The sequence below is a fragment of the Mytilus edulis genome, chromosome 6, assembly GCF_963676685.1.
Source record: "Mytilus edulis chromosome 6, xbMytEdul2.2, whole genome shotgun sequence".
Classification (NCBI taxonomy): domain Eukaryota; kingdom Metazoa; phylum Mollusca; class Bivalvia; order Mytilida; family Mytilidae; genus Mytilus; species Mytilus edulis.
The window spans coordinates 38,921,690-38,939,312 of NC_092349.1; the positions used below are offsets into that span (position 1 = coordinate 38,921,690).

General features: G+C 32.0%; 1 protein-coding gene across 1 annotated transcript; it reads right to left on the reverse strand.

The window, feature by feature from the left end:
* Positions 1-16,392, reverse strand: LOC139529085 (fibrinogen-like protein 1). The gene is made up of 4 exons (XM_071325343.1): positions 16,138-16,392; positions 10,950-11,046; positions 4,530-4,694; positions 1-1,675 (listed from the first exon to the last, which is right to left on the reverse strand). The coding sequence occupies exons 1-4, from the start codon at positions 16,330-16,332 to the stop codon at positions 1,410-1,412; spliced, it is 723 nt and encodes a 240-aa protein (XP_071181444.1). The 5' UTR covers positions 16,333-16,392; the 3' UTR covers positions 1-1,409.
* Between the last annotated feature and the right edge of the window lie 1,231 nt (positions 16,393-17,623).

A 17,623-nucleotide genomic window follows, 5' to 3' on the forward strand; every position in this document is an offset into this window, starting at 1 on the left:
CAGACACCAGTTAGATAGTCCTCTCCTAAATATAATAATATTTAATATATAAAAATGAAAAGACATGAAACAACAAAATTAGATGATTATAGATTTGTACAATACAATAGAAAAAAGAAAGTACAAACACGGAAACAAGTTTCTCTCGTGATATCACAATGATGGTGTCCGATCAACATTCAAAGAGATGACTTCAGCTTCACCACATAATCAATTTGGTTCAAGAATAATAGCTTCCATTTGGCAAAGCTGAACTCATCCCTTCGAAAAGTTGACGAACGCCAACACGAGCTGTTTGACCGTAATGGGACATCTGTTTCACAGATGACGACGGATATGTTACATTTTTTTTATCATATTTTTCATATGTTAATATAAAAAAAAAGAAATGGTATGATTGCCAATGGGACAACTCTTCATAAGAGACAAAATTACACAGAAGTTAACAAGTATAGGCTACCGTACGGCCTTCGACAATGATCAAAGCCCATATCATATACGTAGTCCGCTATAAAAAAAAGTTCCGAAATGACATAATAATGCAACAATTGAAACGAGAAAACTAAAGGCCTAATTTATGTACACAAAAACAATGAATGAAAAGCTAATATGTAACACAGCAACAAACGACAACCACCGAATTAAAGACTTGGAACAGGCACATATATGCAAAATGTGTCAGCGTTAAACATGTAGCATTGAAACAACAAAAGGAAACATCAGGAGAAGTCATCGTTGGTCTCATGGTCTCGTGTTTCGCCTCGAGTGCGGGAGGTTGTGGATTCGAACCTCGACCGAGTCATAATACTAAAGACTTGAAAATTGATATTTGCTACTTCTTTCATAAAAACGTGGCATTAAGGAGTAACAGCAAATACTGGTCGGCTCTAAGACAGAATAATGAGTCCGTGTCGACCCAGTGGTTGTAACTATTATCCATATGGTATATATACACAATGACAACTAATTCGGGATACTTAATGTAGAAAGAACAAACAAGCTGGTTAATCTTCATATTTTCCTTAAATTTCCAAAAGATTTTAAAAGTTTCAGTGTATATGAATGTGAAACGAATTCCTATTACAAAACCTGTGAATAGAAAATGCTTTGCGTCTGGAAAATTATGATTTTAATACTATTATGAGGATACCATTTGCGGTTTATATATATTGTATTTCAGCAATATCATTTATTATAAAATTTTACACACAATTTGTTTTCTTCAAAATAAAAATACAATAAATTTTTAGTATATATTGCTCCCTCTTTGATTCAAGAGACAACTTAAATCAATAAATTGAGTAAAGCTTAATGAATAACAAGCATAGTCAAAACAGTTCAAAGATGAATGTAGTTGTGCCACAACAGTTATCAGAAAATTCAGTAAAAATGATTTAAAAAAAAACCATTTACAAATTCGTAGAATGTGGTCGTATCTTTATTGTCACTGCCTTCAATGCAGCAAAGTCCTGCCATTCTCTCCAGTAGATGCAATCAGTTCCGCTACTTTCGGTTGGCTTATAAAGTCCGTTTGGATTGACGCGTGCGCAGTCTCGGAACCACCATGCTCCCTTTCTGGTGCTGTCGGCGCAGTTTGATGGACTAAAATCATTGTCTTTATCCTTAGTTGTAAAAGGAAAACCATCCAGGCTGTAGATACCAACCATGGAGTCACCTGCAATTGATGACACAGTATTATACTTATTTATACTAGAACACACCCGCGAAATCGCGGGCACATACAGCTTGTGAACTGTTGTAGGATGATTTTTTGTAAAAGATATGTATGGAGAATTTTATAAAAGGTATCAAAAGCCCTCTCCCTTTTTCCAAAGTCCGATATTTGTTTCCTTTCTGTTAAATTCAATTATTTTCGTGTTTCTGGCCCCAGACCACAATTATTCTTCTCTTTTGCTACAATGCTTCTTTTGGTAAAAGTCAAATCAAATTAAAAATGTGCACCGTTTCAAACATCAAATAAATGTAGACCATTATAAGTCTAATAAAATATGCTTCAAGGACAATCCATCAGTGCATGATTTTTCTTTTGAGAGCCTTACTAACATGCCAATGGTAGGATAAATAATTTATATACAAACGTTTCCTGAAATCCGAAAGGTTCCTTATTTTCTCATCTGCATACCTTGAAGCTCCTCGGTCTTGAAAATGCACATAGCTACTTATCATTAAAGGCTGTTCCCGAGCATAGAGAGGCATTTTTTTTTAAAACTTAAAATAGATTAACAGATGTGTTGATTTTATCAACTTAACTTGTATATTTAAATTTACTATTAAAAACGTTCAACACCCATTTTTTATAACCCATTATATCCAGAACATACATAAAATCCAGTAAAAGAGAGAAAATTTGGTGAAAAAAAAGTAACCTCGGACGTCAATGCAGAAAACAATGCTCCTACAGTTCACCCCCCGTTTTTTGGTTAAGTGAACTTTAGTTTTCAATCATGTGTTTTGTGTACTGTTTTTTTTGTATTTTTTTTTAATTGTGCGTTGTCATTTCATTTCGACATATGCATTTGAATTTCCTTTTGGTAACCTTTGCCTCTGTTCTACAACAGGAGACTGAAACATCCAATTTAAGATAGAATCTCTATCAAAATTTATTCAAGTTCAAGTCTAAGAGATTGAAACCTATCGGGAAAAGGATCAAAATATCGTCCTCCATCTATAATAAATTGAAAACAGTGTCGTTGGTCTTTAAAAATCCCTTATATCCAATAGTTACGATTTGTGTTTGTGATAGGATGAGCACTGATGAGTCTTATGTAGACGAAACGCGCGTCTGGCGTACTAAATTAAAATACTGGTACCTTTGATAACTAATTAAACTGTTCTTTTTCTGCAATTGACAACATCTATAAGCAGAATCGGCCAAAAAATAACCAAGTTTCAATACAATTGATGTGCTTAAAGACATAAAACAATAACTCGTGAAAGTTTACCGGTACCCTTGTTAAAACTCTTCATTCATTTGATAGTAATCTTGTGTTGACGGCAGTATGGGTTTAACACTTTTCATCTTTAAATATTTAAAAAATGTTTTAGGCAGAAACAATTCTTTCCTTCGTTTGTTAACTGAAATAACAGACCAATCTAATTAAAATATTGATCTCTGATTACGTTATACTACATATGAGAAAGTAATCAGAGATCAATATTTTAATTAGATTGATAACAGACAAAACTTCGTAAACACAAGTTTTATCTGGATTTTTTTTTTAATCCCAGAAAAAGGAAACACAATAATCCGGAATAATTTGGATAAATTATTTGTGGACCAACAAAAAAGAGCAAAACTCCAGAAAAGACACTAACTCTCTATAAAAGAAACGATAGCAAAAGCATATTTAGACTCTAAGTCGAAAAGAAACTGACAATGCAAATCATGAGAAACGACAAAAAGAACAGTTTACTTTACAAAACACAACATAGCAAACTAAAGACAACAGAAGTCCTACAAAAACAGGATTGATTTCAGGTGCTCTGGTAAAGTAAGCAAATCTTTCTCCACATGTGTCACTCGTCGTGTTGTTCATGTAACTATAAACCAATAATTCTAATTCGTTCACTTTTAAGGAAATGAAAACGGGATGGTGATTATAACAAATAGAACCTATTCGACGTCACCTGGTAAATAGATATTTTAAAATGGTAAACAATTTGGTGATGGCGTCCGAAATTGTATTTTTAAAGAAATGATTTCTTATTCACCACTTGTATAGTTTACTTGTAAACGGCAATCGCTCTACTAATGAAATCTCTTGAATATCATATCAACTGGACGATATATACTCCATATGCAGGCGCTTTCGGAATTTTGATCAGTTGAAAAGGCAAGTTTACAATTTGGAAACTAGATTTGAGGGAGACTTAAATGTATTTGTTGTGTCCTTTAATTGAAGTTAGATGGATTCAATATAGTTTCCATTCTTTGAATAATATAAAGAAATTAGAACGTAAGTCTAAAGGAAAATGTTGGCTTATTTTCATTTCTCTTTAGAAGCTCATGCATAAAGCCAGCCTCATGTGATTACAGGAACAAGTTGGAAGGATTAGGAGCTCATTTGGTACCCAAGTGAGTGCCAGTTATACAAATACTTATGTTGTCAGTCAAGAAATCAACCACCTTAATAATGTGAGATTCAGAAAAAGGCTTTTTGAATTTTATAGAGTTTTCCCTTCTTAAGAAAAGATAAGGGCATCTACGTTGTCCATTCTTGTCAATAAACTTTGAGCACATAATTTACATGCAAAAAATAATAAAGCAGTCAATATAATTTATTATTACTTTGATATCTCGTAATATAAACTCAGAATTCGAAGACTAAATCTTGTAAAAAAAAAACCGAAAAAAAAACCTACGGCGAGACAAACACCAGTCTATAAAACACTACAGAAATAACTAAAGATGATTTTTCAATTTCAGTTTTCAATGGCGAGGGACAAATCATAATTTTATAACAGATAAAGTATTGATATAGTTTAGGGTCGAGGTTAAAATTAATTACCAGCAGTGCCACTGTATCCACCAATGGATAGTATATATCTAGATGCCTCATTTCCTATTCTAAAGGTTGAGTACTCAGCATATGTTGTATCGCCATCAAAATCCTCCAGATCGAATCTCAGCAGGTAATCATTTGAAGACGATATAACGTGAAGGTTGTCGTTTCCTTGATGAATACACAACAATAACAATATAAACATAAAATTCCAATTTAAATCTCTATATTGTACGAAACACATATGTCTTCATTACGAGACAGAAATTTTAAAACAAAGAGTCAAAATTTAGGAAAAGTTCTCATTTTCACATTTTCATGTTTCCAGTGTTTAAATTTCAACCTAAGAAATTGGATATTAAAGGGCTTTTGATGCACTTTCATGTGAATTGTCATTGAGTTGTAAAAAATAACAACATAAGTCACCATGCTCGTATTCAAGAACTTGAGGGCTAACATTTTTCTTATAAAAAGTTAAGAAATGTTATACGAGTTTTGAGGAAGTATTCTCATCATTAATTAATAAGATTGGATTCATTTTGAAGCCGTAATTAATGAGGATAAGGGGGAAATAAATACACAGAAGAATAATTAGTACATTAGCCAAAGTTGAAGCTCAAATTACGATTTTTTTAAACGTTGAAATGCTATGAATGGAGCGGTTTTTAAAATGTGGTTTTTCTCATTTTTTCTAATGTAGTTGCCTTTTGTCATGCTTTCGTAAAGACGCAAATGAGAAGAATTTATGTCACCGTGCTGTATTCGAAGATAGATAGAAATAAATCCCCAAATTAAGTCCCCCTTTTGGTAACCCTCACCATTAGCGAGAAAAAGCATGACGTCACTGCCTAACAATTTCGACATTTTCATATTTTCCCTGTTAGGTTATGTCCTCAGTTTTCTGTTGTATAAATATATTGGTTATTTCGAGCTACCTTAAAATAATAATACTGTATTCGGAAATGCAGGAAATATATCCTGCATGAATTTATAAAATGTTCAATGAGGAAATCTACTGATTTTGAAGTGAAGTGTGGTTGTTTTTATACAAAAGAATTACAATAATTAAAACTGCATACTCCTTCGATATGGGATTCTAAAGATCATTGACACAAATTCGATTGTGTCTTTTGTTTTCTTGTTACGAACATTCTCTGTTCAGCTATTTTCTATGTGCTGTGAGACAATTGATTCCAAATCAAAATTATTATCTTACATGAATGATAATAAAAATGATAATGGCATGCAATCTATTAACTACAATTGGATGAGTCGTTATGAAATGTCTGTAATAGTTATACACTGATACATATATATTTTTATATATAGGGATAGGTGTCTGGATAATAAACCTCGAAGGCCGGAGTACAACTCACTTACACCCAATGCCTACCCCCTATATTTGATAACATTACATATTAAATGAAACAGAACGAATAGCATTTTTATTCACAATATCAACCAATGATTAATAAAAAAAAAACATTTGTTTTTATAAATGTAACTCGATTGGTAGTAAAACTTTGACAAGTGGGTAGATTTTTCAATTATCAATGTTGCCGTTTTGTATATTCTCGTTAAATCCATGTGCTAACATGGAGCAGCAGGTCAAGGTCAGACACATCGAGGATTCGTATTATTTGGTATCTCAGCTGGTGGACATTTTGTCCCGAAGGCGTTAATCCGCTCAGTTGCAAAACATAATACTGACTCGGACGCCAGCTGTATAAAACGATCCGAAACGACGTCACCATGGACATGGTGTCGTCTGATACGGCAGGTGTACCTTCATCACCAGACATTACAAATATCCAAAATTGACTCATTTAGATCATCATACTACTGATAATAGCTTTAGTACAGATACACAGCCATGTTCAGTTCTCGTTAGAGACATATTTGATTTTGATGACTCTGAACAACACTGTCTAATTTCGAAATGTGAAGTCAATGAAGTAAAATTTGTGGTGTTTTAATAACAGATGCTCAATTCACTAGCAACCTTACTAAAAGGTCATATTTTACCAGAAGTTACGATGATCTGAATTGTCTATACATGTCTTCTTCGGATTAGAGTGTAACCTTTGTGGATTGGTATACGTCGGTGAAACGAAATGAAGAATACACAAACCTATATCCGACCATAGATCAGACATCGACCTCAATGCAATCGACATTCTTTACCATCATTTTCACCAGCCTGATCATTTCATCGTTTCTACGACAGTTCGCATTATTCAAAAAAATATACCACAGGACTAACAATCCCTATCTAGCATGTCTAGCAACGCCTCTCCGTAGGCAAAAAGAGGACTACTGGATTCAACAATTGGGAACTGTGACACATATGGTTGCAATTACAAAATTGATGGTATTGGTATTCTATCTAGTCCTTCCTGTAGTTCGGTGTATTTGAAATATTTTCAACTCTACTCCTCGACGTAGACGCAGTCATGGTCATCGTCATTATACATCACCTACTCTGCATGATGTCTCTATTAATGACTTGCTGCCATTTATACAACAACCGTTAGGTATTCATTACATTCGCAAGAAACTTTATTCATTACCCCTTTCAAAACTTCATTCTCTGTTCAATTTATGTTTGAAAACGACTGTTACAAACCCTCATTAGAACCAATACAAACTTACAAATCTTTTCTTTTTTAGTTCAATAAAAAATATTTTAAAGATCAGTCTGTACCAATCATATCTTATACATATACCAAATCAATTGCAACTAAATTTTTATCTCAGAATTGACGACTTCAAGTCTCAACCTCCTGATTGCACCTGTGCTACCCAATTCACATATAATCTAGATGTCCACCTCATTACCGGTGACATCAACATTATCCATAACACATCTCTGCGAAATGTGTTATCCAAAGGTCCGAAATATCGTGAGCCTAAATCCATCAATTGGAAATACAATCTCAAAATGAATTACTGGTGAATTCACTCGAGGATTATGTCAGTCGTATTAACTCTTTCTGAATGGATTATGGCTGTGAGGTCTTTGATTCAAATTAGAATTAAGAAACTGAATGGGTCTATCAATACCCATGCAACGTCAATCATTAAAGACTCTAAAGTTGCAAAACAATTGTCCTACTTCCATGACAAATATGTGATTGTCCCCGCAGATAAATTGAAGCCCCAATTAACATCGTTTTTGTGAGTAAATCTCAATACATAAACTGCTTGATAAATCAATTAGGTACTAATATTTTAGTATTGACAATTCACTTGGAAACTCCACATATACCCTCACGTACGGGGCGCTGAATGGGACTCTTGTGGTTTTGTACAAAATTCAATTCTGTCATAACAAAATCATTTTTGTCTTATAAAACTATGTGATACAGACTTGTTTTATGAGAACTTCAATTGTTTGTGATGACAAAATTCATTTTTGAAGACAAAATTCTTTTTTTTTTGTAGACAAAATTCATTTTTTGTAGACAAAATTCATTTTTTGTAGACAAAATTCATTTTTTGTAGACAAAATTCATTTTTTGTAGACAAAATTCATTTTTGTAGACAAAATTCATTTTTGTCATGACAAAAGTCAATTTTTGTCATGACAAAAGTCAATTTTGTCAAAAAGGTATGCAAATATAAACTTATTTGCATACAAAATTGACTTTTGTTACCTGATTTGAAAAACACAAAAGTCAATTGTGTGAGACAAAACTCAATTTTGTGAGACAAAATGTCGCCCAATTTTCAAATTAGGTAACAAAAGTAAAGTCTGTGTTACAAAAATGAATTTTGTCATGACAAAAGTAACTTTTGTCCGCTGAAAGATAATTTTGTATGACAAAATTTTAAATTTGTATTATGCTACAAATTTTGTTAAACTGATCTCATTTTTGTTGAACAAAACTCACTTTTGTCCGTACAAAATTGAATTTCGTGTACAAAACCACAAGAGTCCCATTCGGCGCCCCGTATCACGACACCAAAGAGGAAATCCTGGATAATCATAGGTCTGTTCTATGTTCCTTTGAAATTTCAACCAAAGATGAAGAACTGGATCTTCCATAACTGTATTGCATACCTTAACTACATAAGTGTCCTTACAAACAACAGTATATTGCTGGGTTTTCCAAGTGCTCCACGAAACCTCTTTCTAAATTATTAACATCTTTTTTATGATAAGCAATCAAAGCCGCGATACAAAGTTATTATGAAACTGCCTATTCCTGAGGTGGTGTCAATCAGATGTGGATACTAAAAAAATCCAACGTTCTTTTAGATTACATACAATCTAAGACTCTTTCAGCTTGCAATAGTATTAACACATTTGTCTTTTCTACACTTTACACAAGTATTCTCTATTCCAAACTAAAAGACAAATTGAAAGAGTTGGTAATGCTTTGTTTCATAAAACAGAATGACCAACGTAGATACAAGTATCTTGTCATAAGGAGGGATAAATCCTATTTTGAAAAGAATCACTTTCAGGGGTTGTAACCCACTTTATAACGATTATTGTTTTTGAAATGGGATATGGCTGGACCCCCCTTTTTTCCTGGAAAAATATAGAAATAGGTGATAAATGTTTTTTTCGCTATTGGAATTTCCTGATACATAACTTTTTTTAATATGTTTCGACACAGCTTGTAGTGAACGCTTTTGGATAATCTCTTATGTTCGTGCTATTAAAACAGATTAAACAATTTAACAGAAGATGTGTGAATCAATAGCACTCGATGAATGTAAGAAATATAAAAACTAAAATAGCAAAAATACCGAACTTCAAGGTTTTACTAAGGATCATTCAAGCCTTTTTAATACTGATAAAACACACCATGTCATGCTGAAAACGACGTTTTCTTGTGGATTTTGAATCCAACGTCGCGTCAGGAGTTGAAAATGTTAAAAGGAATGGTGCCATATTCCTGCTTTACCCACAGCTAAGATTAAATGAAACTGTTGGGAGCAGATTTTTTTATGCAAATAAAAGAAATGAAAAAAGGTGTTAGTAACAGAAAAATATCATTAATTGTAAAAATAAATAAAATTAGCTAGTTCTATAAATAGAGGCGTTAGATACAAAATAACGTGACATATGGGGAAAAAGGGAACGGATTGTAAATACAATAATTGAAACATATCCGTCGTAAAAGAGGGACGAAAGATACCAAAGGGATAGTCAAACTCATAAATCTAAAACAAACTGACAATGCCATGGCTAAAAATGAAAAAGACAAACAGAAAAACAATAGTAAACATGACACAACATAGAAAACTAAAGAATAAACAACACGAACCCCACCAAAAACTAGGGGTGATCTCAGGTGCTCCGGAAGGGTAAGCATATTATCCTGCTCCACATGTGGCACCCGTCGTGTTGCTTATGTGATTACAAATCCGGTAAATAGTCTAATTCGGTAGGTCACATTCATGAAAGGGAAGGGGATTGTAGTTACGACGTAAGGAACATATCCGATATCATTTGTGAAACGGTTATTCCATAACGGACAACCAACTCGTGATGGCGTCCGTAAAATTTACGAAGGGATGATTTCAACTTCACCATTTGGAACTCTTGGTTTAATAGCTTCCTTGTTAGCAGAAACCCTCTATCAAGCAAATCAATATAGGAAATGCAAGCACGGGAATATCGTATCAACTGGGAGATATATACCCCGTATGCAGGTGCTGCTGGAATGTTGCTACTCAGAAATGGAAAGTTCACAACTGGAAAGCTGAAATCATCTCTTTTGTCGTAAAGTTTTGTTTTCAACCGACCCTCATTGTCAATTTCTAGATTGTTGTAATCTGTCAAACAGATATTCCATAACGATTAACCAACTCGTTATGGCGTCCATAAAATTTACGAAGTGATAATTTAAACTTTACCACTTTGTTCCTTCCGACGGTTAACCGTTGTCAACACCACTATATTGCTATTTTTTGTTTTTGCAATCCGGATAAGATTCCCGCAACTTGACGACTGAAGTCTATTTTGATTATACTTTTTTATAACAAATTAATTGCAATCTTAGGTCGAAAAAGCAGTAAAATGATATCAATGTCCTAAAAATCTATTGCATTTTTTTTGCATGGAAGAGTTCTTGCATGGTTTCTATTATACTTTATATCTTTTCAAGCAAGTCGACCGAGTGAATTTAGATGACTGATCAGTATTACAGGGAATGGACCTTCGTTATGCTTTTTCATATTATATATCATACTTTTGCCCAAAACTGAGACGTGGAGTTTCGATCCGTGTGTCCATTCCTTTTAAATATACATTTACAGATTTACGACACATAAGAACATGGCTTTAACCAGTCAGGAATATGAAAAATGTTTGAGAGTTTGATTTTGCCATTTGATTAAGGACTTTCCTTTTTAAATTTTCCTCGGAGTTCGGTATTTTTGTGATTTAACTTTTTCCTTGTTCAAACTCACCTATCCAGTATTCCCTGTTGAGATCACCAAATCCTGCCTTGTAATTTGCCCATCCAACATTAAAGTCTGTGCTTCCATCAAGTCGTCGTTGAACAACCTAGCACACATATATTGGCATTAATAAAAGTTGTCCATTATAGTGCCTTACAAGATTTTGTGAGGTAGTCGAAATTGATAGTAAAACGATCTGATTGAATTTGATGCCAAAAAATAGGCAGATCGGACATTTTTTTATTTTTGTTTGTTTAGGATTAATTGTAATTATAATATTATAATGATCATGAGAAATGTTTTTTTAATGAAAATATATCGAGATGCATTTCTTACCTTTCATGCCTTTAGTTTCATTGATAGAAAATAGTATAGACTCGTCCAGTGTCCAGTTTGATGTTCACTTAAGTTACTGTACACATGTATACATGTTCTGATTTAATCAATGCCTTTGTATGAAAAAACTAGAGAGTTTGAAGGTAAACTAATAGTAACTTAATTCAATCAAATTTCAAAAGATTCAATAACATTGACATCATCTTTATAACTTTATAATAAGTAACAGGGGTAAACTGGGTAGGGAGAAAATGACAGATATTTCACATTTTGTTTTGCAATAACGAAGAAGAATTTGTCAATCCAAGGTTTTGCTATTATTCTAAAATCTCTGTATTGGTATAATTTTTCGAAACTTATTTGCGTTAATAAATGTTTGGCCGTCAAAAGTCGACATAATTATTGACTTTATACAGAAAATACGACATTTAAAACATTCGATGTTTCACAAATAATACATGGATACAAAGTCAAATCATTTCTTAAAAATCCTGCTGATTGGTATAATGGTATTGCCATAAAATGCGTTGAAATAAACCGTACTACAAAAAACATTTAATTCTCTCACATAACATTATCACGCACTATAGAGCCGTGTTTTTTTCAAGCCGGTTTCTGTTTTATTTAGAGCATTCGAAATCACCGACGTTATAGTCGAGGTTTCAACTCAGTCGATCATGGTCATTCTTTGCTATATTAAATGTGATTTGGCAGCAAACCTATTTTCTGTTTTTGAATTTAATTTCAGTTTGAACATAGAATAATAAGTGAGAGAGAGAGAGAGAAAAATCTGAAATCATATATATTTGCTGCAAGTCATTTAAAGCCCTCTTCTCTTAAATGAGAAAGGTAAATAGGCCAAATATACTTTAAAGCCCTCTTCTCTTAAATGAGAAAGGTAAATAGGCCAAATATACTTTCTGGATATGTGATATGATTGTTAATTGTCTTATTGATAATATCTATGTACGTTTATGCAACAAAATATGTCGACATATTGTTGCATAAACGTAAGAAAACCTATTGCGCCCCTTTGATAGTAGACTTGCATGTTTTTGTACTGTTGTGAAAAACTGTTTATGATCAAACTCAGTAAATACCAGTCTGAATTGCAAAATAACTTGCCTTGATAATATTTTTCCGTAAAACAATCATGAATTTTCTAAATAAATTGCCGAAATTTACACAAAGGAACTTACTATTAATAATATAATTCAGGAGCCTGTAATTCATTGATTGTCGTTTATTACTTTGTTACATATTTGTTTTTCTTTAAAAAAAATTGTTCATTAATATGGCCGTTAATTTTATCGTTTGAATGGTGTTATATATGTGATTTCAGAGCCTTATATAGCTGACTATGCGGCATGGGCCTTGTGCATTGTTGAAGGCCGTACGGTGACCTATAGCTGTTAATTTTGGTCTCTTGGATTTTTAGATACCAGAAAAGGAGTCTGATTTGTATTTTTAACGTCTAATAAATTCATCAAAATCATTAATATTAAAGATGCAAAATAAGTTTACTGTGTCAGCGGATATCTGATGGATTATAAGGTAGAAAGCAGTAAATTATAAAATATTTAGATCATGAATCAGCTGGAGTAGACTTTTCATTGACACTTATGCCATCGTTTCAAGGAAAAAGCAGCATTGCACATTCAACTACAATATATTCATATGTCACCATACAGTCTTTGGTAATAGAAAGGTCTTTAAATCGCAATGAGTCTTTATAAAAAATGTGTTGAAATATATAATTTTTTAACTTTAACGAGTGGTTAAACAAAAGATTCATACAAAAGTAAATCTCAAAAATACCGAACTCCGAGACTTCAATTTACAAGATATATAATGTATATTACGAGAACACAAAATTAAATCTGCTATTATCATATCTACAAAATTGAGAAAAAATGTATTCAAGTCGCATGTTTAGCCCTTTTTGTGCTTCTTTGATTTTTTTTTTATTAAGATTGTTGACTACTGTACCTCTTATTTTTACCCATTATGTCTGTTTGTTTTGTTCACGCATCGTTTTCAATATAATGGAATTTGATTCGACTGTCGCACAAGTGAGAGGTTAGCACTATAAAACCATGTTCAACCCACCATTTTCTACATAAGAAAATGCCTGTACCAAGTCAGGAATATGTGAGTTGCTACATGTATCCATTCGTTTGCTGTGTTTGTGCTATTTTTTCCCCCCATTTAATTAGGGACTTTCCGTTTTGAATTTTCCTCGGAGTTCGGTACTTTTGTGATTTTACTTTTTATGATCCACAGCTATCACTGTTACATGTATTTGCATTTTTGCAAATCGACTATTTATTCCACACTTGACTCTCTGTGTAATACATGGCCTACTACCAGGATTTTATACGATTCTATTAACGGAATTGATATAAAAAAGGAGAGATCTGATATCATTGTCAAGGAACCTCCAAATAAGGATGATGTAAGCAACTATTGGTCACCGAACGGCTTCAAAAATGAGCAAAACCAATATTAAATGATAAGCTATAAAAGGCCGGACATGACAAAACGTGTAACAAAAAACGAAAAAAACAAACAGACTGATTTAAGACAACCAATAAACGAAAACCAAATATTACAAACAGCACCAACGACAGCCACTGAAGGTAAGGATGTTGGCTTGAAGCAGGCAAATGTAGATTGTAGCTAGCCAGGTTAAACTCGAAACTTAAGCTTCACGAAATTACTTAACCAAAAAATTGGAAGAAATCGCTAAAATTCGTTGCGAAAGAACAGTCATGTAGCAAATTTAACCGAAAGAGACTTCTTTGTTTAGGAAAGAGATCTCACTAACGTACATCGACTCACTATTTATTCCGTCTACCATTGTATGTTGGAATAATAAATCTGAATATATCATAAATGAAACTCAAATATTGCTGTGCAAAATGTCCGACGAAATACTTTAATTAATTTTTGTAGACGTATTTGGCATTCTTATCAAACACATATCTTCTGTTATTGAATAATTAAAAATGAAACAGCAACTTTGAATGTTTCACGCAGCTAAAAAAAACAACATTTTATTCATCAACATATTTTTTTTTGACGAAATAAGAAAGTAATTAAGTTTTATGCCTTTATGTAATTCTTTTGACGCATTTTTGTAATTATTCAGTTCTACAATTATATTCAGATGTTCCTTGTTATAATGCCTTGAAACATTTGTTTCATACAGAACATATATGTGACCAGCCACGACATATCCAGGCTTATGGATGTAGAACGTCATTGTGAGAAAATCGCCGTTAACTATATGTGACTAGCCATTTCCAGGCTTAGGAGGGTACATTGTCTAAAATTTGATTTTTGTATATTTATCTAGAATATTCCGAAACAAAACTCTCTGTCATGTTATTATGACATAGTTGTTGTAATATCAATGAAACGAGTCATTTAGAATACCGGTATGAAAATGATACTGTTCTATGACAACTTTTATTTATTGAAGCCACTAATTTATAAAACACAAAATTATTGTATTTATTGGCTTTTAGTGATGTTCAATAGCGTATTTGAATAAAATTGCAAAGATTTAAATTTACTACAATGCAAACAATTCTTAGCTCTATTTTAGAACATGTAATTTAAACTTGTTGAAATGAAGTTAGTTTGAAATTTGTCAAAGTAAGCTTTATGAATTCCTTTTTTTTTTTAATTTAGATTTATTATGCCTGTCTCTAAACACAGTATGCGACGCGTAACAGTTTATAAGTAGGTGTTCTCATATATTAATTTGATACGGTGCATTTATTATGGATATTTCAGACTTCATTATGAAAAAAAAACTTTAGAACAGAGCATTATTTGTTTGTTTGTAGCTCTATTTTAGAACATTTAATTTAAACTTGTTGAAATGAAGTTAGTTTAAAATTTATCAAAGTAATTCCGTTCTTTAATTTAGATTTATTATGCATGTATCTATAACATAGTAAGCGACGCGTAACAGTTTATAAGCATTTGATACGGTGCATTTATTATGGATATATTTCAGACTTCATTTATGAAAGAAAATCTATAAAGCAGAAATTTGATTTTTTTTGGTATCAATTTAAAATGTAGATTCAAATATTTTTCACTTCAAACGATAAAGTAAAACTTCTTCAAAACTTATATATGATGTATAGTTCGGCGTCCGCAAAAAAGAAGCCAACGAAAGTGTTTATCTCTTCTTTACGTATTTCATTGAATCTCGATATTTATAATGTTTATAATTTTTCTAACAATGACGTTCTACCTCCATAAGCTTGCAAATGTCATGGCGGGTCACATATGTAATCACCTATTGTATTATATAAAACATTTTTTTCAGTCATTTTGATATCATTGGTAGTGCCACATAATAGAAAATAAGCTAAGTATTTCAGTTTATTTTGAGGTTTTCAATATTTTTTGATACACATTACATTTATATAGGGAATTTTAAAATAAGTTCCATTGTAGTGCACTTGTGTTGTCCATTTTGTGGCATTACATCATTTATTAATTCCTCCAAACAAATTAATATGATGACTGTTGTCAGTAAGATTTTTTGGATTATTGCATTATCGTCTTCTCTGTGCCTTATCTACATGTTCTAGCATATTAGTATTGAATGTGAAAGAGCCTTCAAATAATAAATATAAATAACGAATGGAAATTTTTTTTTCTTCAAATAATGGTTAAATTTTGAAATTGTTAGAGAAAATATGGCGGAGCAAAATTGAAAATTAATGCGAGAAGCAGCAAGCAAAGGATTAGAAAGGACCATATCAAGTACGCTGTTGAATATTAAAAGGCATTTTAAAGTCTAGATCAGACATTTAAGAAAATCAAGCTCCAAACTTACCGTCCATCCATGGCAGTCAGATTCCATCTCACAATATACGTTCATTTCTAATCCATAGACAGGATAGATTATATATACTCCGTTGGTACTTCCAACTGGCAATTCACTGCAGTCTTTTGGTAAAATTGGAAGTGATACTTGTAAAGTAAAAATAAGATAAATCAAAGCCAAATTATTTATTTTATTGCTTATCATATGCTGATGATTTACTTCTACTATCTGAAAGCAAAGAATGTCTTCAATCCTGTTTAAATTCTCTAAAAACATACTGTGACAGATGAAAGCTGAGTTCTATTTTTATTAAATAAAACAAAATTATGATCTTCAGCAAAGGTAGAAAAGATTTCAATGTTTTTTTTAGTTTGTTGAGAAAGATAAATATCTGGGTACTAGTATTATCATTTACCTTCATGGAAATTTTAAACATGCCGCAGAACACTTAATATACAAACAAAGCTTAAAAGCACCTTTTTCTCTGCATTGTAAGACTTGTATTCAATACGGTAGATCTTAAACTAAAATTAAAACTATTCGATATTCTTGTAAGACCCATAAGTACTGATGGATTTGAAATATGTATTAAGGATTACAATAATATTGATAAATTACCTTTTGAAAAAAAATCATATTTAATTCTGTAAAAATATTGTAGGAGTTCACAAGAGAAGTTCAAATATGTTAGTGAAGTGTAAATTAGGAAGACAACCTCCTTTGAATCATATACTAATCTTAGCCCTTAAATATTATGATCGACTTAAACAGATTCCATTTGACTGATTGCTTAAAGATACCGGACTATTTCTAAATGACGTTCCCTCTTCTAGTCTTCTGGTCTTTCACACTGTGTGTCATTTCAGCTGATAATTAAATGATGAAAAATCGTAAATACGAAATATCTTATGTTGTGTATGTTATATTTGATTTCAAAGACTCTCCTTTTTATTTAGAGTGGATCTCACTGTGTTAAGGGGTAATATCGTGATCTCATTAATATATGCAAATGTTTATGTTCATAGAGAGGTGATATTTTACAAATTAATGTAATATATCTTTCAACATGTTCAAATTGTAATCTTGGATTTTAAAAATGATTCTAATTATCGTCCAATTTACATAATGTTATTTTTGTATGGTGTTTGTCACTGGAGAAAAACAAATAGTATTGAAATATGTCGAGTTAAGTCTAGATGGACTGAAATAACATCCCGAACACAAATTCTGTATGAATAGGTATTTTTTTTTAATTTTTCGAGTTAGTTCATTATGAATTTAATTAGTTCTTTTAATATTTTAAGGGGATTTGAATATTATGTGAAGTTAATATATTTGTGAATAATCAGTAATTCAAAAGATTGTATTAAAACCTATATGGCTTTAATTTTTGTTAAACATACAAAAATAACAGATATTAATTAAAGGGACACTAGCTACGAGATACATAACAAAAATCAAATTCTGATTTGGTTTCTGATTTATGAAAGTGAAA

Bases quoted from the DNA above. Each gene is read 5' to 3' on its own strand.
- LOC139529085 (XM_071325343.1), bottom strand. From the start codon at position 16,332: ATGATAAGCAATAAAATAAATAATTTGGCTTTGATTTATCTTATTTTT. The intron at 11,047-16,137 runs GTAAGTTTGGAG...TATGTGTGCTAG, and splicing joins CTGACTGCCATGGATGGACG to GTTGTTCAACGACGACTTGA. The intron at 1,676-4,529 runs GTAATTAATTTT...CATCAATTGCAG, and splicing joins TGGATACAGTGGCACTGCTG to GTGACTCCATGGTTGGTATC.